The following is a 26,015-nucleotide window of genomic DNA, read 5'->3' as shown; positions in this document are numbered from 1 at the left end:
TACCTTTATATTGTAGTAAAATCACTTACCTTAAAAGGGTGTTATGAAAATCAACCTATTAAATCCATGGCTACATCAGCCACTGTCTGGGGAAAATAAATCTAGAATGAGCAATAAATAATCAAGTCACTGAAAAACATGAACAGAATCTAGATGTTACAACCTGTGAGATGGCTGGTATTTTTAATAACAAATGAAAACAATCCCCAAGGGAAAGACAAAGCTTGTTACAGAGGACAAAAGTTAGGCTTTACTCATTGGTATTTGATTTTTGGTACATGATCAATCATTGCATGCAGTAAGGGGAAAGATTTACTAAGGTATTTAGGTACCTAAACATGCCTAGCAGCATTTATAGCAGCATCTAAGTAGGTTAGGTGCCTAATTCCCATTAACTCCCATCAACATCTTTAAGCTGCTCAGCATCTTTGCAGACAGAGCTGGCAGGTGGCTCTGCAGCAGGTAAAGATCAAGCTGATGCTCCTTGGAGCAAGGAGTGTGCACAAATCATGAGGGACAGGAGTACAGAATTCAACAAAGGCTCCTAAGCTGACTTGGAAGTTTTGTTACTGACTTAAGCCAGAATTAGGCAAAAAATCATTCAGCCTAGTACATGCAAAAAGGCCCATGACTTTTGGTGCTTGATTTGGAGTAAGCATTAAGGTTTCTGAGTAGTTTGCAGATGAGTTTCTTGAGCTGAGTTTAAGAATCCCATCAGTTCCTAGAAAAGTGAAGATTTCACAGGCCAAGTTGTAACAGCATTTGCTGACCTTCAGAAGAGACTTTCCCACTTGTCAGTCCTGCACAGTCTGGCTTGTTTCACAAGCAGAAACATTTTTTCTTAAAGGATTTTTCTTGCCTTAACTTGATGCCAAAAGACACCTTCCTGTCTGTCAGAAACAGACTTAAAGAAACCAGCCAAAACTTTTTTTTTCATGTTGATAAAGCAGCCCATCAAGAGAAGCATTTAAATAGATGGTGGTTTTGTGGGATAGATAAACACTCCCTAGTTGATCATAAAAAGCTATAAATTTTTTATACATTTGCTTACATATCAGCTGTATCTTTTCTACAGACTTCACTGTAGAAAAATCCAGTGCAGCATTATATGTCAGCAGAGCCATGCACCACACACACCTGAGCACTGTCTGAATATTTGGAATAAATATCATGTGTATGTGTGCTTCTATTTATAATGTGGGGTTGACAAAAGTGTCATCTAAGCTATTGAGACCCTGAGTAACATTGCAAGAAAGTTATTTATCACCTGCAAAACTGAGTAGCTAATATGCCTGTGTAGGTATTTGTGTTAAGCTATTTGCTTTGATGGGAGAATGTGCCATTTTACATTTACTGGAATATTTGCAGGGCAATGTGGTGCAGGTATTCAGGTAAAGAGTAACACTTATGAAGCTGTATTTTCCCTTATAAAGCTGTATTTTCATTATTTTTTAAGGATATAACATGCATTTTCATTTCTTTTCCACTGAAGTTTTATTCTGGAATAAAAATGAAAACTTGTTTACTATTTTTTACAAATTCTTTTAAGTTATCCTAGACCCACGTTCTCAATATACACAATTCAGCTTAATCAAAATAATTTCACAAACTATTTCACAGAAAGGAAGAGACAAGGGGAGACAGAGAGAAATAACTGAGGAAGCAAGTATGCAAGCTTACAAAAATAGATTAGAACATTTGGAGACTGTAGGTAAGAAAATGTAGTCTCAATAAGGGAGAACTTGAACAAGCAGATTATCTGAAGAGGTGATGCTTACCAGAGGAAAAGCTAGATAGATGCAGAGATCTATTTCTAACATTTAATTTCTAGGGAAATTTTTAAATGAGAGGGAGAAACAGTCTCCATGATTCTGAAATGTTCTCAGCTGTGGGTGGAGGCAGTGAGCAGAGCAGGCAGAACGTCAGCATTTGGTCTGAATCCCCCCTGCACAGCAGGTTGGGCATCACCTGCACAGAGCCCCTCAGCATGACCTGCTCCCCAGGAAGGGCAAGCCTGTGTGCAGAGCTCTTCTCTCCAGCTGATCCTACTGAAGGACAGCCCTAAATTGCTGTTAGGCCTCTAGAAAGTGTCTGCTTCTGCAGCCTGCCTGATCCATAGTCTCTGTCCCGAAATAGCCTCTCCTATTTGGAACACCCAGCTAGCTGTCACAAAGTCACAAGCAGAATAAACCAAGACCTCAAGGGTCAAGTGGAGATTCAAGCCTCTCTTGAACAGAATTGGAAAACTGGAATCTATAAGCAAGCTGGATCCCATGGAAGGATGAACTGAAAGTGCTTGTCACAAAGCATCCAAAAGACTACTAAGGCTACAGCAAGTACTGTAAGGAATTCAGAACATCATGTATCCTCCGTGTCTGTGCCATTCTCAGAAAAGGGATTAAAATACAAATGCTTCTAGAGTGTCCAATCCTGAAACTGAAGCACGTGCCCTGTGTCCCTTCAGATTGTGTTCCCCAAGAACACAAAGGAGGCCGTGGAGCACGTAGGAGCCATTGGAGCAAAATATGGCCAAAGTATTTTTGTGTTATTGCTATGAGAAGTTTTCTTAGAAACCTAAGTTACTGTGGGCCTGCTGAGCAAGCTCTTCTTCCTAATCCACACCACCTGTGTGGATTCGTAGATAATTTGGTTCTGACCTAGTTAAAAGTACAACCCAAATTTTTCCTATTTGCTTATTCAATATATCCTGACGCTTCCAGCAAAGCCTGCAAAAAACTCTTTTGTGAGCTGCACTTTGTTCCTCCAGGAAGAACATCTGGTGATGTGCTCTACAGCTTATGGGTCAAATGCAGCAGATTGCTGCACTGCTATTCAAAGAGACTTGGATTTATTTTTTTTTTTATAATAAGGTATATTATTTTTTATCCAAAAGGATCAACAGCTACAGTGTGCCTGGCTTGGCACAGCTCTGAGCTTTCCTCACACTGTTACAAACCTGTTCTCCTGAGGCTGAAGGACAAAGGGTTTTCCTTTATGATATTCATCAGTGCTTCTGCAAAGCTCCAGGTCTTTCATTCATTAGTCAACATCTGCTATTACACACACACAAACACACACACACATAAAGAGTCTCCAGAAAAACAGCATAGAATCATATATTTGACAAAGCTGAATCCTACACTGTGCTGTCAATGATGACATTTAAAACATCCTGTGCTACAGAGACACAGTGAATCCTGTCCATCAGCTTGCACTAGCAACCCCATCATTTTCTTTATCCTCTCCAAGTCATCACCAACGTGTACAAAATGATTTTGTTCTACTTAAAGACAAGCTTTGAGGAGGTGACTGGTTTCTGCTGATCCTGGAGGTGGTTTCACAGGTTTCATTGTACTTGAAACTTCACAGCTTCCACTGAAATATTTGATGCACTTATGTATCAGCTTAGCAGAGTACAAAAGTAGAATTATTTTCATTCTTGCCTCATATTGCTGACAGAGGGTGGTGTCCTCTACCAAAACAGTTTCTTTTTACTTGACAACTTAATCAAGACTCTTTTTCCTAAAGCCCAACCACCAATCTTAGTGTTTGTTTTAAAAGTCATCAAGGCTCTAATAAATTGCTAGATTTCTATTACCAAAACTTACTTGCAAATTTCTTCCACAAGAATAAAAATTTTCAGTAGTTAAAAGGTATCTACATTATGTCAAAAGAAGGAAAAAAGCTCACCTTGCATCTTTCCATCAATCACTGCCTGGAATCCAGCATGTGAAATTAAAACCAATGGCTTAATCTTAACTCTCATGCTGGTCAAAGCTGTGAAAAATTCACTTCACATCACTGGAGTTATGCCAGTAGAGAAGTCATGAAAAGACTGGATTGAGCACTAAGATTGTGTGATCCCTACACACTGAATCAGGACAGATTACGGACTGAAGGGAGACTTCTGCAACACCTGCATCTCTTGTAGCATCTATAAATCCACCTAAAAGGCTGGTAGAACTTCCTCTGACTTGAAGGGGAGAAATGTCAGCAGGTCCTTTGACATCAGAAGTATTTAGATTAAGAAGTGTGCATTTCTCACTAACCTACAGAAACTAGATAAACTACTTTCTGCCAATAGTCATCCTCAGCTCTTGGACCCAGGAAGTTCTCTTATTCCATCCTCATCATCCTCAGAGCAAAGCAAGCTTAGGGCACTTGTTACGGGATGGATCCAGGACGTCGTCTGTGTCACATGGCTAAAAAGAAACAAGAAATGCTATTAGAAACCCAAAAGAGGTTTGCCAATCTCAAAACAAGAAATACCAGGTAGAGGCTGGAGTTGTGATATAATTACACTACTTTTCAAATACAGGATTCTCTTTCGCTCGCTAGCTATGAGATGTTAGAAACAAAATGTGGAGTCTTCTGGGTGCTAGAACCTGGACTGAAGGTCTCATTTCCCAATATTTTAAGAGAAGATGCTTTTGTAAGAGACTCCTGTTGCAGACTGGTCACATTTCCTGTTCATAGAGCTGCAGGTAACTAACCCAGCCACAGTGTACAGCCCAGACTAGCACAGTCTTACAACTAATGAACTATTAACATGACCATCAACCAGTTAAAGGCTGAGGCACAGGGGTCAAGAGGAAGTTGACCAAACATGGAATCACATCTTTAAAATATGCTCAGTTTGTTAGAACATGAACATTCTAGCATCATTAAGCCATCCCTCTTCTTGCAGAAAAAGGCTGATGAATAAATAATAAAAGGATGTTCTTTACATGCTCTCTAGATCAAATTCTGGATGTGCTCCCACAGCCTTTGAACACATAATAAAGGCAGTCAGTACTACTTTTGAAGGCTTAAATCTGACATTTGATGTGCAGTCTAAGATGTTTCTTGTATTTGGTAAGATTCTATATGAATGGGAAGAACCTGCCCAATGCTTGGAGAGGAGAGATAAATGGAATGTTTGGGGGTGAGGATGCATGCCAGCCATACTGTGTGTGGGCTCCCTTCTGGGAAAATGTGTTCTTGGTAAAGGAAATAGCTTCTTTTCACTTAAAAAAAAAAATCTTGCTAATAAATTCACAGTTTTTACAGTCAAGTCAGTGCAAAGATTTAAGTTCATTACAATAACTAGTTGAAAAATATCATATGTATAAGATATACCATCAAAGAAAAATAGCTCTTCTCACACCTTCTAACACAGTGTACCTAAGGCCATGCCTGTACTCACCTTTCAGGTGAACTGGTTTGATTAAATATGAAGTGCCATGAAGGAACTACTCTAGATCTACCTTTGCAAGTGAAAACAGATTTTGTCTTTCTGTCTTCAAGAATGCTCCCTTGAACATCCGATTATGGGAACTGATACGTTAAAGTAGGACTAGGAGTCTGTGTTCCACTACATGGGTTGTAGGTCTGGGGATCACTTTTCCAGTCAGCACTACTGTGCTATGATCTTACCTTCTATTCACACCTTTCATTTGAGTATAGTGTGCTCAGGATAGGTTGGATATGATGAAGACAACAAAACTGTTCACCAAGAGGCAAATGTGATACCAATGTAAATCACATCTTGATCTGCATTGACTAGATTAACCTCTCTCTGAACTGGTAATCTGTGCATTTAGCCACTACTTCAATTTAAGCAGTGTCTGAGTAAGGACCAAGCAAGATAAACAAAATCTGGGAAGTAAAGGCCACATCCTCAGTTCTTATCCTTAAAAAAACAAAAACAAAAAGCAAAAAGCAGCTCCAGTTATGTGTAAAACCAAAAGCTCCAGTTACGTGTAAAGCCAAAAGCTCCAGTTATGGGTAATCCAAAAGCTCCAGTTAGGGGTAAAACCAAAAGCGCCAGTTATGACAGCAAGCCCATCTTTCTGCTAACTGCTCTAAGGACTTTTGTTGTCAGAAATTAAAAAATTATCCTGATATTTAATAGTGCATAACTGTGGCACTGGAATCAGGATTAATATTCTGTATTCAGTGGCATAACTTTGTTTAATCGCTGGTAAGATAACTATTTTTCATCCATTTTCAAAATACATGGAGCCAAGTTCTACTCTAGTGTCCATCTGCTGTAAATGACTCTGATTTGAACTCAGTTTTTTTAAACTTGCCCTAGACTTAAACCCACAAGAGCTTCTAGTAGGACAGCTTGTTTTAAACCCTTTGCCAAAATCCTTCCTAGGAAAAGGACTCTTATAAATAAACATGAAGTTCAGATGCCATGTCTCACACTGTAGACAGTCTCACACAATATGCACAGATTATTTAGGCACAGAACAAATATATAAACCCCTCTCCTATTTATTTTTAGCTCTCCAAAAGTGCTGTGGCTAAAGAGCTTTGACATAATCAGTCCAAAGAGATAATCCCAGATTTACTGGTCTGCAGAACATTCTTGTATTAGAAATACATCCTCTCTGATTTGTGGGCCAGGGCCAGCAATAAAAGTGAGAGGGAATTCAGATCTACGTTCAGGTTTTGCTTCACTGATGCAACTGTTTGGAATATTAAAGGCATATTTGGAAAGCCAGCATCACAAATTCTGGATGTAAAACATTTTCCATTTGCAAATGTTCTTATTCAAAAGATTGACTTCACGTCTTCAGAGCAATTAACAATATTTAAAGATTTTTAGGTTTTCAAACAAGTAATTGCTATTGGAAGGTAGCCAAAGTTAATTGTTAGAAAACAGAAACATTTGATATGGAAGTATGTCAGTAGCTTATTCTGTCGTTTTAACATTAGTAAATTGCAGAACAAATTTTAGAACTTGGAAGAACAAAACGTGAACACAGGTTTATTTGGCAAAGAAACAGTTGCAAATTATTTAAAACACCATTATAATTACCCTCCTTATGGCTCTTACTTCTTCGTGTGGAGAATTATTTCTTTTCAAACGAGAACTATATTTTTAATAACAGAATAATTCAAAGAAAAACTAATGGAAACACATTTGTGTACATTTGTTAGATTTTGAGCATTATGAAGATATGCTTTTCACCTTAAATTGTATTCTTCAACTAGGGCCAAACTCTGGAGCATAACAGGGAATCATGAAGAGTCCTGCAGACTGTAGGTGTCACTGTGCAGGATGCTGAGCTCCAAAGCAGTCATGGTATTCTTTGAAGTTAGGGGTTTTTTCCCTTTTGACATGGAATGACATTCATAACACCTGACTGAATTTTTCCAGTGCATCAGGATTTACTCAGGTTTACAAGGAGCAATCTTGTGCAAGACCCACTTTTTTTGAGATCTGGTCAGGAGACAAAATGCAGCCTTAAACAATTAATCAGCCAAACTCTTATAATGACTAATATACATGGCCAAACAGAATTGAGCAGTGTCTGAACTTGGAATGACAAATTCTGGCCTCATATGAACCCTGTGCTCTTCTACCAAATTGAGAAGTATTAAAGAAGATGAAAGCCAAAGCAGAACTCTGCTCATTTGAAATTACACAAAGCCCAAGGTAGCTATTTTTGCTTCCTAAATGAATATAGAAGCATAAAATCCTTTTGGTTGGGAAAGAGGTTTCAAATCATCAAGTGCAACTGATAACCCAGCAATGCCAAGTCCAGCACTCAACCATGTCCCTCAACATCTCATTTACATGGCTTTTAAATACCTCCAGGGATGGTCATTTCACCACTTCTCCAGGCAGCCTGTTCCAGTGCCTCACAACCCTTTTGGTGAAGAAATCTAAACCTCCCCTAAACACACCCAATAACCTAATCCATTTAATCCACTGCAGTAATTTTGCTAAACTCTTAACCTTTCTTACCTTACGTTTTGATTTCCCAAACCTCAGTAGCCCTTTAAAATGCAATAAAGCTCAGGTAGAGAGTAATTGTGCTTGATGGAGCTTTTATTTATCTGTGCACAATGGAAAATTTTTGCAAAGCCACAGTGGCAGTGCAGCATTGCTGGCCACCAGGAAACTGCACTCTGAAAGCTTTAACCGTCAGAACTTTCACTGTTGTTATCAAAAACATGAAACAGGTGTAGCAAATAGCACTGCTAGATGTAGATGCAATGGGCTGGAAGGAGACATGCTCTGTGCTGGCCAGAAATACATTCCATAGTGTGCTTTTTAAGTTTTCAGACTTACAGGCCCGTCCCAGTGGGAAGTTCTGGAGCTGCTGAGGAAGGAGTCAATGCCAGCTGCTGGATGACTGGCTCTGTGGGGGACTACGTGTTCCTTTGTTGCACACCAGTGTGCAGCCCCCCCGTGCAGTGGTGGTTTGGAGGCTAATGAGGGCCAGAGCAACAGGAAAATGAAGAACAATGCCACTGAATGAAGATCCTGAAACTTAATCCTTCATCTAGAGGTTATATCATCTTCCTTGCTCTTGCACAGATCTGCCTGGGTAGCTCTTTGCTGGGCTACACACAGCTTTGTAAAATTGAATTACTGCCTTTGTCTTTTGCTGCTGGGTCGTTTCTGTTCCCCTTGTACTTGGAAGACACTTTTGCTCTGCAAAGATCCTTTTTCTCTTTAAAATCCACTGTCCTAAACCTTGCACCTTGGAGAAGCTATCCAGCTTTTTCATCTCTATTTTACTCAACCTTCCCAAACTTGCCAGTTCAAGTCTCTCGGGCCTCGATCAGTGTTTCTTGCACAACTTCTAAAACATTGCCCATGAAAATATAGCACCAAAATAGATCCTGCACTAGAATGGAGTAATCCTGGGTTGTACCACGCACCCTGAAGACCATGTCTTGGCTGATGTGATCCTTCTTCATGCCAATGAAGATGGCAATGGAGCATCTAAGGGAGCACCAGGGAGCTGCAACTCCTGAAGGCATTTAACAAGTTTTGACCATGGGATGATGATAATCACAGACATTTTAGTTGTAGCCCAGCCCCCTCCCATGACTGTGGAGTCTAGAACAACAATATACAACAAGATTTGCTACACAGGATGGTCTGAATGCTGGAAATGTGCTAATTCTGTTGCCCTAAGATCTACCTGACAGTGTTTCTGGATTGATTTACACTGCACAGGCAGATTGAAATAATCAGCTCTGGGCTGAGCACACACTTGCAGATCCTGTCATGGTGTCTCGTGGTTGGGATCTGCTCTGCAAACACCAGTGGCCGTGGAAAGGAGGTGTTAAATGCTGTGAGGGATACCAAGTAAAGCAACTGGAAACTCTTGTATTTTGAAGAGCAAATGCTGGGAGGATCTGCAAGGAATAACTTTTTAACTGTAACAAAAGGATTTTAATTTTGTGGAGAAGCAATTAGAACAAAATAAAACAACTGAATGAAGTTGACGCAAATATAATTAATCAATCCTGAGAGCATCTAGAGAAGATGGATTTCACACATGAAATATATGGGTAGTTTGGGAAGGGGTTTTGTTGCATTTACCAGAATCAGATTATTTGAAATTAAACTTGTTGTTATTGTTAAAATTGGTTTAAGATGGGACCCTCTTTCAAGGCAATATGCAGCATGTCATAGTACCACAGGAGATGCTGTGCAGGCCCTGGGAGATGGCAGTGGCCTGAACTTTTATTGGCTGTAATACATTGAGAGCACTTCTCACCTCAGGGAACTGTGTCCTAAGGCAACGTGAATGTTTCTTGTGTTTTCCTTGGGAATTGCAGATACTGCTCGAGTATTAAAGACTGAGGAATATAAAGTTAGAAGAGACTCTCACTATTTATTGCTTGATTAAACTGAATAAACATTTGTCTACTAAGACAAATCTATGAGTAATTTCAGAAAGCATTTATCACTAGGAAGATTTATATAGCCAAATAGTGTGCTATAACATTAAAAATTGTCAACAATAAACAAATGACCCAGTATTAAATGAAAACAGTAAGAACAGTATGACCTGAGTGAAGCCTGAATAAGCCCAAAGGTTTGAGTGGCAGGATATGCAAAGTTTTCAGTTTTACAGCACTACCTGAAGTCTGTCTCACCCTAGTATTAGGCAACTGCTGTTATTCTAGAAGTGCTGCTTTAATATGGGCATTACTCAGAATCCTGTGTCTGTAAGTGAACATCTTAACAATTCTGGCACAGTTTATTTGCAAATGCATCAGAATATAAAGATCAGCGGTGTTAGTTTTGTGAAGAACTGCACAATCAGGTTGCTCACTTCACATCAGTTCTGTCATCATCACAGGGGTAATACCTCGATAAGACAAGTGTCTTAGGCCAAGATCGCAGAATTTTTTTCTTGGAGCTTGCACAAGACTTACATTTGAACTGTGCACTGAAATGAACTAAAGCCTAAGTGATGGCTTAGGCTCATGCTTCAGAAGAAACACTCACTAAAAAAGCCTTGCCGTGCCTCTGATGGCTCTCCCAGACCCCAGGGACATCTCAGGAGAGCTGACAGTGCAGAGTGGTGCACATGGCTTATGCCACAAGTGCCAAGTCCTGCCCTAACAAATGAAAATTTAACTGGAGTCAAAACTTTCACATTTCCAGTCCTACTCATAGAAGTAACTAGATAGGTGAGAATTAGATGTTTGATAATATTGGTGTAAAATCACCCAGCACAGGCAACAAAACTCAGGACACTGATTTCAGTGGGATTTGTAGGCCTAGAGCAAAAAATAATTTCAGCTTCATGTAATTTCTCTGAGAAGAAATTTTAACAGCTGCCTTCTATGATCGGCCAGAGCCTGGACAGAGTGTGCAGGATCTGTGGAAGCTGAAAGAATGTTTCTCCATTTTGGTTCTTGATATTAAAAAACAAACAACCTCTCAGGAAAAAAATTGCCCAACCAAAAGAAGCTTAAAGTCTTAACATTCTTGTATTACAAGTTCATGTTAACATTAACCCCAATGCCAGCTTTCTTAGTTTTACATCTAAGGTTATTTTCCTCATAGTCATGCAAAATGTTTGTAGTGAAACATCAGAGAAACTGAATTCTCCACAACCAAGATATCTGGCAGTAAACCACTTCTAAATCTTAGAAATTAGTTATTATTACTTATTTTCATTTTATCCCATCTATCTGTAAGTCTTCATGAATTTTTAAGTTAGGAAAATATCTTACACTAAATCCTTGCTTTCTTCATTCAAGAGTGACTGAACAAAGAGCAATCATAAGCACAATTTTTGAAGGGGACTGTTACTTCAGGATGTATTTCTTCCTAGGGACCAACCTGAGATACAGCAGAGGGTCCTGTACTTCAGGTGACAGGCATTAACACTGAGTGAAAATAAAAGTTCTCTGAGATGTCTCAAATTGCTTAGCCAGAACTCAAGAAGAAAAATGTCAGGATTACCCATGATTATAAAGTTACATCTTAAAGTGTTTGAACTGATGTTGAACTGAGGGATGCAGAGAGCTGTGGTTATATATTCAAAAGTAGTAGTAACAGCATTTGGTTAGTGCTGAGCCAGTTCTGTTTAATTATTTGCAACTTCTTGTGATCTATGCTGGATTTTGGGTCCTTCCTTTATAACACAGAAGAAATGTGCCAAGTAAACTTAACAAAGGAACAGCTTCATTTCTCCACTTCAGCATGCAGTAAGTAAAATCAGCTGTGATTTATTTTCCTTTCATGATGATACCTTTAGCTTTAGTGCTATAAACCATTGATGTTTATACTTGACAAGTATTGACTTTGGGTGCCTATTTAACATGAACCAAATTCTCTTCTTATCTAAACTGATGCGCTCACAGAGCACCTGCACTGCCTACTTTGTCTACAATGCTTCCATGTGAATCTTCTGATTTTTAGATAGACTGCTGAAGGATAACCCTAAATCAAATATTACTATTTTCCCTTTTGTAAAAGGGAAAAGATCCCAAAATATTAAAAATACTTGGGCAGTTCTACTTGCCGTTCAGAAAAATTTAAGTTAAATGTTCTTGAGGAAAAGAACAGTTCCTGTGGAATAGCTGGAACCTAGTCCTGTTAAAAAGCTAGAAAACCAGTGTTTACAGGGGCAAAATTCACAGCTGGTCCTTACAAACTGTACACATATGCAAGGAGTGGGTGGGAGTGGGAGGGAGAATAGCAAGGCCCTACCTAATTTTAGGTGCCAGTCTCATGATACTGAGCTGCCATATGTTAAAGGTGAACATGGTGGGAGGAAGGAAGAGATTAACTATAATGGGTTTTCTGAGAAAAAACACCAGTGTCCCAGCTAGGTTTTCTTATACTGCTCCTGTGTGATTCTAAACCACCAGTGTAGATTCATTAATTAACATTTATGATACTTCTATGGGAGAACAAAGTTATGCACAGGCTCTCCTACTTAAAAATCAGACCCAGAAGTTCCTCATTCACAAAATCCCCTCCCTGACAGAACACAACGTCTTTCTCTTGGCACTGCTGCCGTGGTGAGACTTCTATGAGGACTTTGATGCCAGAGCATACAACAAAAGTGAGATTTTGTTCTAAAAGTGGTTACAACACTTCGTAAACTCCTTCCTCTTTGGAATATGGTGTCCAGGTAGGTGGTGGAATCTCCCCCACTGGAAATATTCAAGGGTTGGTTGGACTGGGCTCTGAATAACTTAATCTTCCATAGAAGGTTGAATGAGGTGACCTCCAGACATCCCTTCCAATCCAAGATTTCTATGATGTTATTCTGTGATTTTAGAATTGCAATGGACTGCTGAAAACCCCATTAATCTACATTCAGTTGTCACTTTGAGCAAATGAGGTCAGAATCTCAGGTCTTCTTTACCAAACTGGCCAACAGAACAGTGAGAGGAATACCAAATGTACATTGGAGAGGAAACAGGCCCTGATGATGTGCTTCTGTTACATGTTAATTGATCGGGCTTAATTCTGGTGCTGTGTGAATGACAGGTAAAATAAAATAGTGTTTGCCCTCTCCATCACTTTAAAGTGCACCAGGCTATCTCAAAACATTTCTGGTGCCAAACTCAACCTTTATTCTCCACCAGGAGGAAAGCAGTTACACTAGCAATGAAGCCGTTCCCTACCTCTTAGTCTACTGGTGTAATTTTTGTTCCTTCTGCAAACTGTTAATTTACATCACATTAGTATGACATTTGGAATTGCTTTTTTTCCTGATACACACCAAGATGTAACTTGGAGAGGCTGACATCACTGTCTGCTGTCTCCTGGTAACCTCTGCCTGTGACCTTACTGCCCAGCACAGGTTCACCTGAGCTTATGGCCCACCAGCAGTCTAAAAGGTAGTTTTCTCATGCTTGCCAGTACTTTGTGACTGATCTTGGCAATGCAATTGCTTGAAAGTAATTTACTGAGAGACTGAAATGATTTCCTGAATAAAAGAGGTGATTTCCAAAATTGCCTGAAGGTGAGAATTCATGGAAAAGATACAGCTTTCCCTGGTAGGTAGAGTGAGTTGCTCAGCCCTTGAGGAATATAGCCATGTAATGTTTTATTCATGTCAGTTATTCACAGAAGTGGGTTTCACTTTAGTGTGTAACACAAGCCAGCTGGTTTGCTTCTTTTAAACTCTGATTTCTCATGCACTTCATATTGCTACACCCCCTTCAGAGATATTTATGGAAATTTCACAGCAAGCTGTCTCAAGCTTATGTGCTATTAAGATTCCATTCTGGGGTGTTTACCGCATTCGATTTATAACACATAGATTTATGGACTCAGCTCGATGGCCCAATAAAGCACCTTGGAAGTGAAGGCAACTACTAATAAAAATTATATTTGATTGTCTTTGTTATATTGTAAAACTGCTGTGGATTTAAAGAGAGCTATTGCAGCTTCTCTGCAGCCTAACTGCATAATGAGAACACTCACAATTCTCATGTAAGATCAGTTTAACTGTGGGAATTATAACATGGTTTTCTGTCTGTTTGGATAGCTGGAAGTAGGCTAGCACTGAAATACTCAAGCCACTCATGGCTTTGGCTATTCTAAACACCAAAGAATGAAAGGATTGAAATTCGCAGCTGAAGTGAACAAGAAGGTTACAGTATTAGTACCAGGGCTGTAAAGTATCAACTATTCTGCTTAATCCCCATTTAAACAATTAGATTAAATCCTACTGAAAAGGATCAGCTGATAAGATGCACTTCAAGCTAAGTTCCTCCTAGAAAAGGATATTTTCAATGTTGGGTAGAATTTCCATCTTGAATTCTCTACCATTCAGTGTTAGAAATAAGGGACTTATCTAACCCCTGCTGCTTGCTCTAAAGAGTTAACTTGCTCAGACTGACTTCATCCACGTTACAAGGGGTAGTAAGAGGTATGAATTTTCAAGCATGCAGAAAGCCCAGCTTATGCTGTGCAAAGGCATGTGGAAACAGTGATGAAAACAAAAAGGGGAAATAGTTAAAATTAATGATCAGGGTGTCTTATTGCAATGCTCAGTTAATTCCGTTCCAATGAACTGCAGTGAGAGCTCTTAGCACCATTTCAGTGTGGTGGCTCCATTCAGAAGCACTGAAGTTTTTTGGCAGTGGTCACGAGGGTTGATTTCATACTCTTCTCTGCAATTGGAGACAGATTTTCAATGGATAGATTTTCCTTGCCTGCCCCATAAAAAATGACATGCAGAACTCTTAGAGAAGGCAACAACGATGGAAAACTTGGGGCACTACCACTTGCAATGCTAGAAGCACATTAAGAAGAAGGATGAACATTAATGAGTCATTAACAATCAAAGATCAGATAGGTAAAAATTCCTGAAAAAGCTTTTCAGGAAAAAAAAGTTCCCAGGAAAAGCATGGGAACTACTCAGTTCAGATCTGTAGTTTCAGCAAGTGGGGGAAACGTAAAACATCTGATGGTTTCTATAAATTAGGCTTCCACCACCCAGACCAGCTGCGATGCTACTGATGCTAATATGCATCTTATTGTCACACCTGCAATAGCTCAGCATCCAGGTGCAGGACTTAAAAGAAAGTTCTTGCACTTATTCAGCAAATCTGGCTTTCTGCTGAGTCATCAAGAGAAGCACTTGTGTGAGAAGCACAGTAATGCAGGCAGGAAAAAAAAAAAAGAGGGAATATATTTCAAGGGTGAGAGATTTATTCTGTTCTGCTGCTAAATTTTATTTTCTATTATAGCTAGATAATAGTATTTTCAAGCTCACTTTCCAATGATACAGGTATAAACTGTGAGTATTACAGGTGTTTTACCCATAAGAGAGCCCAGCAGCCACCTCACCTTTCCAACTGTCTCAAAATGGCTCCCTGTATCAACAGAGGGAGACCAAGGGAACAGTGCTCTGTTTTAATAGTTGCTCTTCTATTTATTTCCATTGCTATGAAATTGGCTATTAATTCAGTTTCATTTCCTAAGTTATTTTTTTTTAAGTTTTTTAAAAGAAATCTTATATAGTAACCTACAGCTGCTTGAAAAGAAAGCTGCCCTTATTAGAGCTGGAATGCACTATCACACAGTGTGTTTGGAAATCTCTGCAGAAAAAACCCTCATGTCTGCACTAATACCTCTATCTCAAGGCACCACAGGGTGAATCAAGGAAAAAACAAAAATAACAACAACAAAAAGTTCCTGCTTTTCTTGACACAACCTTCAGTGCTATTTACATGACTTCTACAAGTGTTAATTAAAGAAATTTTATCTCACTGCAAAGATTTATTTGCTGCCCTTTCTGTCTTTTAGGAGCTTGTGGAAGTTCACCTGCAAAATACTGGCTGGCACATATAAGAATTAAATAATATGCAAATTTCAGCTGCTAGAATAACCAGCTATTAATTAAACAGTGATCCACGATATATATGGAATGGAGATGAATCACATTTTTCACCGTTTCAGTCTTCTGGAGGAATGATAAAATACCTATTATATGAATTATATTTCACTCTATTCTGGAAAATAACAGCATACTGTCTGATTCACTTCCTGAAGCTTCTGGGACAAACAACATAAGCTACTACTTTTTCATGCTTTTTTTCCTCCATAATCACAGAATACACTTGAAAAAAAAAATCATCTTTCCTGGTCTATACAACAAATTCCTATGGCTTTTATCAAGTAGGTCTTTGTACAAAAGCTTTCAGTTCTCTATCTGCAAGACATGAACAGGATATAAACTGTACTTTGGCTCTGGTTAAAAAAACCACAAGATTTTTTTTTTTTCATTTTTTATAAATAATGAATTTGCAGTGATTTTTTTTCTTCTAGACTTTCAGAAATACGATCACTAAGGAAATTTTACAGTTAAGGAAAGTAAAAAAGGAAGTAACAATGGCCCAAGCTTAGTGCTTTGGTTTAGGTGTTGGTTTCTTTCCCCCCAGGTGATTAAATCTTACTGCTTTTAAAGCTTTTGTAGACAGTTTCTTTATGCTTTAGACACTGTGTTATTGTACCATCTTATCAATGTCACCTCAACTCTAGTCTTTGGAGAGGGTTTAAAAAGTAATTTGCTTTCAATATCTTCTAAAAAAATCACAAGTAACTCCTGATACAAACATTTTTCTGTAATTTTTTTGTGAAGGTACATGGTAACTGCTCCCTGTTGCAATGTCTACCCTGAACACAGGTCAGTGAAATTCACTACTAGTTAACAGAAGTCTTTCTAACCAGTCAGCTATGAAGAATGAATTCTAAGAAGCCTTCCACTCCTCCAAAACATAAGGACATTTAAAAAAATAGATAATTATACCTGTAAACTATGTAAGGGATGAGATATTTTTATCTCCAGGTTCCGTTATAGGGTTGAACATGGAGTTGCAGAACTTCTCAACAATGCAGGCTGGGGGGTTCAAAGACATCTGAAGGACTGAGAGACACAACTCAGCTGAATTACAGCTGGATTTGTCCCTGGGGCCCTCTGGACAGTGAAGCCACAAAAACCAGAGAAGAAGTGATGTTCGTAATAAAGGTATCTATAAAACATGAGAGCTTTTGTTCTATTACTAATTTTTCCATTGATTCTAGGTTTAAAAGTGTGTTTAGCTTGATGTGCTTTTATTTCAACTCTAATCCATTTTCCCCCAGAACTACTCACTTGATGAAGTATTTGATTCCATCTGCTGTATAAGCTTCTTCCCATCCATAAGGCAGACCTAAGAGGAAATAGAGAATTAAGATGTGTCTCAAAGCTTAGCTGACACCTAGAACATACAGTTTTGAAATGGTGTAAGTCAGAATGCTGTTGTTTCAAACCATGTAATAAAAAGATTGTGAATTAATTTGTGCTGATTTTGTAATATATAATAATATCAAGTATATGATTTAATACATATTTTCTGTGCCACAAGGTTAGGGAACCATTTGATGATATTTTTATGACTTGCACTTCTTTCTGTTCTTTTTAATTACTATTTTTTCAAAACCAAGTGTTGTAGAGTTTGAAAAGTACTGTAATGTATATAATGGCAAGTGCAAGGTCCTCCCTTTCCAGGGGACTAAATACGTATAAAATTAAAATGGCATGAAAAATTGTTCTGCAAGTGCTTGAGCTTGAAAGTCATCTTGAAATGTTAGTGTCTTAGGAGTTAAACTATTTTTGTTCAAGTCACAGTACGTCTCCAAGCCCAGCTCATTAGAACCATCTGTGAGCCTGCTTTAGTTCTGAAACTTTTCTTTGGGAAATGTGCTGGACGGCACGCACCATGTGTTCTTTGAAAGCTGCTTCATCCCAAGGCATGCCCTAAGTGCACACACATTTTTTCAGTATTTCTTTTTTAAAAGGCTCTTTTCTCTCCTCCCATCATGCCACCTTTGTCTCTAGTGTGGTCCTGCTTAAAAAATCTGGAAAGGAATAACCAGTTCTCAAAGATCAACTGAGTTCATTACATCTAGTGAATCATGACTTGGCACAGTGAAACAGGTAAAAACCATTTGAGAATTATACCTGTAGGCACCAAGTGAAGAGCAACCAGTAAGTCTACGAAAACCCCAGCACTCAGGAATTTGAGAATTGGAACTGCAAGCCAGCACCACTACTGCTGGGCATGCCTTAAAAAGCAAAAAGCACAGTGGAATATTTTTTTTTTCCTTTCACCTTTACTCTGTATTACTCACTTATCTCAGGCTTCCATTTTCAATTTAGCATATATACAATCTGTTCCTCAAAACATGCCACCTACTACCTTTGAGAGAGAATAATCCACAACTACTTGCCTTAAAATACAAAGCAGTTGCTGTGTCACAGTTTTCAAGCTCTAACTCTTATGAAGGAAGGAAGAAAAGAATGTTATAAGTTACAAATATGCTAAACATGATCACTAGTTCTTCCTTTCTCTCCTATAAAAGATGGAACCTTTATTCAACATGGATATTTTCTAATGAATCACATGGCAGTAGGATTCATCCCTCAATTGCTTCCATCCACCCTTGCCTTTCCTCATTCCTGCAAGCAACATCCATACCCAAAATATATGACAATGGATTTGCTCAAATATGAATAAAACCCTCAGCATCTGTGCTCAATGTGGATCCCTACATCACCTGTTTTGTTCATTAGTGATAATTACACTTTTTTTCACTAGTAATTTGACTACAATTATTTCTTTTTTTCCCCTTCTAAATGAAGAACAACATATAGGTTGCAGTAACAACTCATGCTGTGTATTATTTTCCTAACCATGAAAGACTATGGTTTCCAGAAACAATGAATACATTTGTCATCTATAAATGAGACTCTGAAAATGTCTCCACAGCTTTTTGACTTCACATGCATTGGATTCTATACTCTATGCCTCAAAGTTTCATCTACATCTGTAGGTTTTAATATGTCTTTATTTTCCACGTTTTTCTCCACTAGCTTTTCACTGCTGTCACCTTTATTCCTTTCCTCCACTGTTATATGTGTACTTAAATTCCTTGGTATTTCCCATGGCAGCCAGGAAGCTCTCATGTTTTGCATCCTATTTCCCTAGATGTGGCCTTCACTCCTCCGAGCTCTCTCTCCATGAATCATTCATAAGTTGATCTTCTTCCTAGTGCTCTATTTTTTCAAACCCTCCAGGATCAGATTTGCTGCCTGTCCTAGGACTTGCTTTGAAAGACTGCTAAGCTTGCACCTGGAGTAAACAGGAGGTAAAGGAGCTCAGTCAGTCAGAAATATAGTCTGAAAAATACAAAGTTCAGCCTGTAAAAACTCTGTCAGTCTTAGTTTCCTACATATTTATAATTTCTTCAGTGAATTGCTACAGACTTTGATGCAACTTTGTAAATAATATATATCATGGCTGCAGCTGTCTGCATATATCATCTTTAAAAATGTACAGATTTTTTCATTATTTAAAAATTATTTCTTTGCAGCAGAAAATACAGAGCCTGTTGCTATTCAAATATTTGTGATTATTTTTAGCTTGCAAGGTAAAGAAACAGTAAAACTGCAAAAGTATTTACACATGCAAAAGAAATGGATACAGTCCAAAGCACCCTTTGCCCAAACAGAATAAACAGCCTCTTGAGAGAGGGCACGTGAGCCAAAATACATGATAACCTACCATTATTTTGTTCTGAGAATATGCATTAAATCAGGGTTAATGCAAAGGAGATTTCTATAACTCTATGCAGAAAAAAACCCAAAGCAACAATCTCTCGCTGCTGTGTGTGTAGCAGAACAGTTGCAGCTGGTCCTGGAGCAGCAGGGCAGGATCCCTGGTGGCCACTTGCCTCCTCAGCTGCAAGATGCCTGCTGGGATAACCATCACTAATGTTACATAAAGCAGAAAGGAAATGAAACCCTAGGGCAAGCAACTTTTTCCTGATACTTGATATAGTGTGGATCTCAATCTTTATCACTTCCTTGGGTTACCAGGAGAAAGGAAATGCAGCAGCACTGATGTTGGTTGCAGAAAGTAGAAAGAGAAGCATCAGCCCAAATTATAAACTTGTATGAAGTGACAGATAACCTGATAGTTATTTCCCTAATATCTAAACACTGCAGTCAAAAAATGTTTTATTTTTCTTATCTTCTGAAAAAATTACTCAAAACAAATGAGAGATCCAGAAATTATAGTAAGAATTGTAACACAAACATTACTGATGAGTTTAAAAGACTCCTTAGTCTGCCTGTCTGAGGTGGGAATGTCAACCTAAAATCTAGTTCATGAATCATGAACTTCTTTCCAGCAGTGTTCACAGCTTTATCATTCTCCATAAAAAGGGTGTCTGGCTACAATTCATTTCCTGTCAGGGCTAAATGATCTCGTGGCTGCATCATTAAACCATCTCATCTGGAATTAATATGAAGTATCAAGCTTTAGGGATGTAATATCTAACTACAAATCAAAAGCCATGTAGTACAAGTATTTAGTTCCATAATGAACACATTCTTTGACCAACAACAGAAATAAGGATGGCTTTTTTACATATTGCTTTACCTAGCTTGACTTTTCCAGTTACAGGGTTTTCTTTAGGAGAGTATAAGCTAGCTCAGAACTACCCTTTATCTCTTATAATTTACTTATATTTAATATTAGATTCTAATTTTTTTTTTAAGAAATAGGAATGATATGCTAAAAGTATTTCTCATAGACCAGATTTGCTGAAGGACATTAAAACAGTTTTCTCTATCACTTGATAAATGAGGTTTGAATTCTGGTCTCTTTTCAATATCCACTAATTCAGCTCATATCAACACTTAAACATTCCTCATGTGGCCTCAACAATAATGCAAAATTCATTAAGATCCCAAATGTCTTTGGCTCTTCTCTTTGATCTATCTAGGCAAGGCAAAGAGGATGGAAAGCTGAAGATGCCACTTGCTGTTTCTAAGTTACCTGGTCTTGGACTCCCAAGTGCTGCTGGAATATGGGAATATCCCAGATTTAAGACTTGAGGTATCATATGATGTGAGACCAGCAGAGGAACTCCTGTGTGAGTTTTGCAATTTGACACAGCCAAAGCAAAAATCTGTGGAGAAATACCCAGCCTTGCTTGTTGAGCTCAGTGCAGGCATTAAATGAGCCTTCATTTGTTCACATGAGCAATAATATAAACTGTATTTTACTGATTACTTGTGAATTAACTGTGAAAACTCAGGTTCAGAGGAAGAGCTTTCAGAAGGGATTGTGCACTTCTGGGATTTGCTTGTGTGCCACTTTGTTCTTTAGACCATTTCAAGTGCTCTTCCCACAAACAAATGTGTTTCATTTCATGAATAATACTCTGCTAAGGGGACATTCCATTCCTTTCTTTCACATACCAAATTCCATTTTAAAGAAATTGTTCTTTTTCTTTTGTTGTTGATGATTTACTAGAACAAAGATGGAGTAAGTAGTTTTCAAGTGGGGACATCTGGGAAATACTAGCAACCAAAACTGATGCTAATTTGGAGTATGGTTGGCAGATTAGTTTGTTTCCCTCCAGTCTTGTTCCTAGAAACCATGCTTTAGAAAAAACGTTTTTCTTACTTTGGATCTTCAGGACATGGTACAAGATGACTTTGTGTTTTTCCACTGCCTATTCATTGTAAGATATTGACAATCCATGTTGGCAAACTCCTCTTACGAAAACAATCAATTTGTATCAAGTTACAACTTAGAATGAGAATTCTAAAATAGTTTGCTTCTCATGCTGAAGGGTTATGTGAGCAACTTGAAGATCTTCATGGTAATTTTGAAATTACAAACTGTTATGTTTTTCTTCTAATACTTGCCTGGGAATAACTTGGTCTCAGTATGCATACAACAGGAAGTGTAACATATGAACTATGACCAATCAGCTGACTAATTTAAGGAAATAAGAATGACCTCCAAGCAGCACATGTGATCTGGTATTACTGTAGACATATTGGTGTCCTAGCTAACAAACAAGGAAATCCAAATTTAGAGCAAACTCTACCTAGATGTGCACTTAAGTTCTTCAGAAATGAGAGCTACCTGAGCAATGAGGTTGGTGCTATTTGTCTTCCAGATGGATGAAGGATTATCTCCCTGAAACATTACTTCAAAATTGTGCCTTTGCACAATGGAATGTTGGAAATAGCAAATACAAAAAAACAAAGGTACATATTTTTCAAATAAAGAGTAATGTTTTCCTTTGAAACAATGTTCTAGGTACTGTAGCATCCAAGCAATTTGAAATGAGAAGCAAACCGTCTGGCCGACACTCGGTTGTATCCATGCAGAAGGTTAGCAGAGTACAATATAAGCACAAAACACTTAGCAAGGACAATGAAATAATTCAGCTTAGCTGATGGCAATCAAATGTGTACAACCAATTATGCAGAAATGGCAGAACTTGCTGGAATTTGCAGTACATCCTTCACAACAGCATTCCTATGAAATACTCTGATTTTTAAGGGGAATGGAAAGAACACAGCAAATTAAGAACTGAGCTCTCTACTTCACCAGCAGAAGCTGCTCTTCTAAGGCACACTGGAGAAGATAGACTTTTTGGAGAACAGGAAATGTAAATAAGCCAACAGCAACCAACAAAAAACAACACTGACTTTTGGATAAATCCTTTTTTTAGCCCAAGGGTAAAACAGAAGCTTGGTGCCACTACCTACAGCCACAGGATCTACCCCAACTCCTGACGTGAAGCTGGGAATGCCTTTAAGCATACAAACAGCCAGAGAAAAACTGCATTCCTTGAAATGCTGACACAAAAGAAATCCAAGGTACTACTAATAATTATTTTGTAATGTAACCACCTTTCAGGAAAAAAAAAGGAGTTCTTTGATTAGTTACATTGAAAAACATAAGCTTCTTATTTCAATATGTTCATACTACAATCAATATGTATCACATCTGGCCTTTTCACATACCATATCACATTATTTGCATAAGTTAATTTGTAATTCATTTTGTTTATACCTAGGACTCTCAAAAGTGCTGAAGAGAAGATAGGAAAGACATTATTATAAAATAAGAGAAGTGGTCCATAAGTGGGAAATTCTACACAAATAGAGGCTAAAAAAAGTTAAATTCATAAAAGTAAGTATACTCTGGAGAACATCCTTGCTTTGAATTGGTATGATCCACTACCAGTTGATTAAAAAGGATCTGGAATACTACATTCTTATGCCAGAAATACCACCCTCTGCACAAAGGGCACTCACCACCAGCACTAGGTAATTAGAAATAGTCTGGAATACTTCACTGTATGGCCCAGCTCTAAACCATTTCTCTTCTCCTCTCCTTCCTTACTCTCTTGCTCCCCTGACTACTCTTGGTTCCGGAATTCATCTGTCATCTCCTTTCCTTACTGGATCAACTCCTCTTGTCACCATCTATTGTGCTATCCACCCACTTCCATCACTGTCACCTCACATTGCTCACTGACGCATGTGACTGTTAAATATAAGTTTAATTAGAAAGCATTCATTGGTAACAAATTAAAATGACTGTCTAAAATTAGAATTGATCAGAAATTGTCTGAGATTTAAAATGCAATTGTATGACATGATATGCCTTTCTTGCTAAGCAGTATCTTACTTTTTTACACTGATGATGAAATTTAACTGCACAGGGGGCTGCCATGACCCAGCTACAATGGAGAGACACAGAACTACTCTCTGCTGAGCTCAATTCACATGAAGTACAGATCAAAGTAAAACTTTTCCCTTTTGGAGCAAGAATTGTAAAAATACATTACACAAGATCCCCATTTAGCTGGTGACCAAACCCACTGGAGCTACACATTAATAAAAGCAGGGGTTTATTTACAGGAAGAAATTACTCTAAAGCCAGCATATTTTAAAAACAATGTCAAAAGTTCTTAGAAACCAGGATAGATACCTTTCCTTTCTTACTATAAATCTGAAGGGGGAAATAAAAGAGTCCACCATGTGCCTACATTAGCATACATTATTTTACCTTAACTGTACAGCTAGGGTACTTTATTCAAACAATATCTGTAGCAATCAGTAATGCAAGGCAAAATCTTCATCCTCAACTCCCAGTTAATGATATATATGCTTTACGGCACAAGATAATAGATCTGAGACAAATGCACATTTTGTACCTCATTTAGGTCTCCTTCATAAGAACCAAGCAATTATTTTTCCTCTTGCAAATTCTCCTTAAAATACATGTTCAGAAAGCTTCCTGTATCCTTCTTGGCAATCAACTTTCTCTGTACTTCTCTCCATTTCAATTACCACACTTGTGCACCATACATGTCTCAGTAACTCTGCTAGCCCTCAGCTTCTCACTCCTACCTACTAAAAAAAAAAAAAGTGACAAAATGTGACAACTGAAAGAGCTGACAGAAAAGCACACCAGCCCTCTCTGACAAGATGAGCACTGATAGCTTTAGCATACATTGACATTCGAAACAAAGGTCTGATCATTCTCCCCCAGATTTAATCCAGCTCTCTCTGGATGCCCAGAGCTGAGAAGCCGCTGAAAATTACCTCATCTTTAATTCTGTGTGTGCCTTCAAAGCTACACAACAGCTCCTTTGGCTCAGCTCCATGTTGTACCAGTTACTTTATTTTTCAGTGCCTGACACAGTGAGGCAGTGGCTCCCTGCCTGACATGCAGAGACACCCCCAGAGAGACTTGGGGTTCCCCACCCCATCCCATCCCCAGCCTCCATGTCTGACCTGTGCCTGCGAATCCAGAGTGGGGTGTCAGCCCTCAGTATGACCCTGAGCTGGGACTGGGACCACAAGGCTCAAATCCTGTCCCACCCGTGTATTCCCTCTGGCTGTGAGCAATTTGCATCTCCATGCTACAAAATTTCTTGCCTCTCTTATGTCAAAATATTGCCATCCAGTAAAATTGTTGATTCTGGAGAGTTTTTATTTCAGCCTCCAGAATTGCCAAAAGCAAGAACAACTTCTATGGGGAGAGGCACAAAGTCAATTAACTTTTTTATACTAGGGTCACAATATGAACTAAATGTGTTCACAGACTTCTAAAAGACTGGTCTTTAATGAAGTCTTCCTTCAGAGATGCTGGAAATTAATCTAATGAGATGCATTAATCTTGTTAACTCATCTGCACTTTATGGTATAATAATATCACTTACTTGTTTTTCATTATTAAAATGTTTTGATTGAAAGTCAGTACAGACAGTGCCTATTCAAAAGCTGACTGATCTTTTCTCATTAAAGGTAAGTGAATGGAAAGGGAATAAATTGCTTTTCTAGCAGCAACAACAGAGCTCTGAAATCTAGGTCACATTAAATAACTGTCCTGAAGACAGGCTTTAGACATTGAATTGTCTTTTTCCTTGCTGTGAAACACTGGGAATAACATACATGTTCAATTGCCAATAAATTAGCTAGCAACTTGTTAATAATTGATATTTTAAATATTTTTTTTTATTTGATCAGGCTATACGATTATTCCCTCCTTAGCAGTGTCACCTTTTATCTAGCCTCTCTGCTAGTACAGAGTTACTGGAACATTCTGATTCTGAGACATCAAATTAAACAAGTGGTGTCTAAGTTCCAGGTCCAGTAAGAATACCCACAAGTAAGGCCAATTAAGTGGACACAGTGTCATCCCTCACTCACATTCAAGAAAGTGTGGTTTTAGTCCAAGTAAGGAGAGTTCAGGGATAATTCAGGATTTAAATCCCATTTATAAATGGTTATTTCTTGAAATGTCATTGGAAAATAGGATTAGAATTTTGTAAGAGCTTCACTAACTGGATCAAATATTTGAAATAAATAGCATATAATTCAATAAAGACAAAACCAAAGTACTATCCTAAGTAGAAATACCAACTGGGCAAAAAAAGCAAGTGGGGTTTGTCTAGCCAGCCTTTGGTTCATCAGAACCAATGCTCTGGAAGGCCCAAACATCACCTGAAGCACCTGAACTCACACACCAATAATATTGAAAACAAACAAAAAAACCCACAACAAAAACACAGCCAAAGGTGAAGCTGAAAGGGTGTTGGGTTTTTTTTGCTGTCTACTATCTTCTTAATAAACTACTGAAACTTGATTTGGCTTCCCTGGACTTATTTATGTAACATTCCAGGCACTTAAGTATTGGTGTTTCAGCAGTGACAATGCAATAGCTCAGTGGTCTCAATTTTTTGAGTCAGGCATCACTACCAATGTTCAGAAAATTCTTATAATGACTCTTGTAATTGAAAAGACTGTAAAAGTGCTAAGTTTCTATAGACAAGCTGTAAATCAGTTCTAAGAGTTTTGTGGTTCAGTGGCTGCTGACAAACTACAGCTTGGAAACCACAGCTATAATTCTAAATTACTTGGAAATATGTG

General features: G+C 38.3%; 1 protein-coding gene across 1 annotated transcript in view; it reads right to left on the bottom strand.

Annotated features, from left to right (window-relative positions):
- Nucleotides 1–4,090: 4,090 nt before the first annotated feature.
- Nucleotides 4,091–26,015, bottom strand: part of STXBP4 (syntaxin binding protein 4) — a 61,355-nt gene continuing 39,430 nt past the window's right edge. Inside the window, exons 21-22 of the mRNA XM_010002684.1 lie at nucleotides 16,875–16,932; nucleotides 4,091–4,202 (exon numbers count right to left, since the gene is read on the bottom strand). Coding sequence (XP_010000986.1) covers nucleotides 4,091–4,202; nucleotides 16,875–16,932 — 170 coding nt within the window. The remainder of the gene's footprint in view (nucleotides 4,203–16,874; nucleotides 16,933–26,015) is intronic.

Source organism: Chaetura pelagica, unplaced genomic scaffold, assembly GCF_000747805.2.
Source record: "Chaetura pelagica isolate M959 unplaced genomic scaffold, ChaPel_1.0 scaffold47, whole genome shotgun sequence".
NCBI lineage: Eukaryota > Metazoa > Chordata > Aves > Apodiformes > Apodidae > Chaetura > Chaetura pelagica.
Note: the sequence above shows the minus strand (reverse complement) of the source record. Positions and strands in the feature narration are given on the sequence as shown.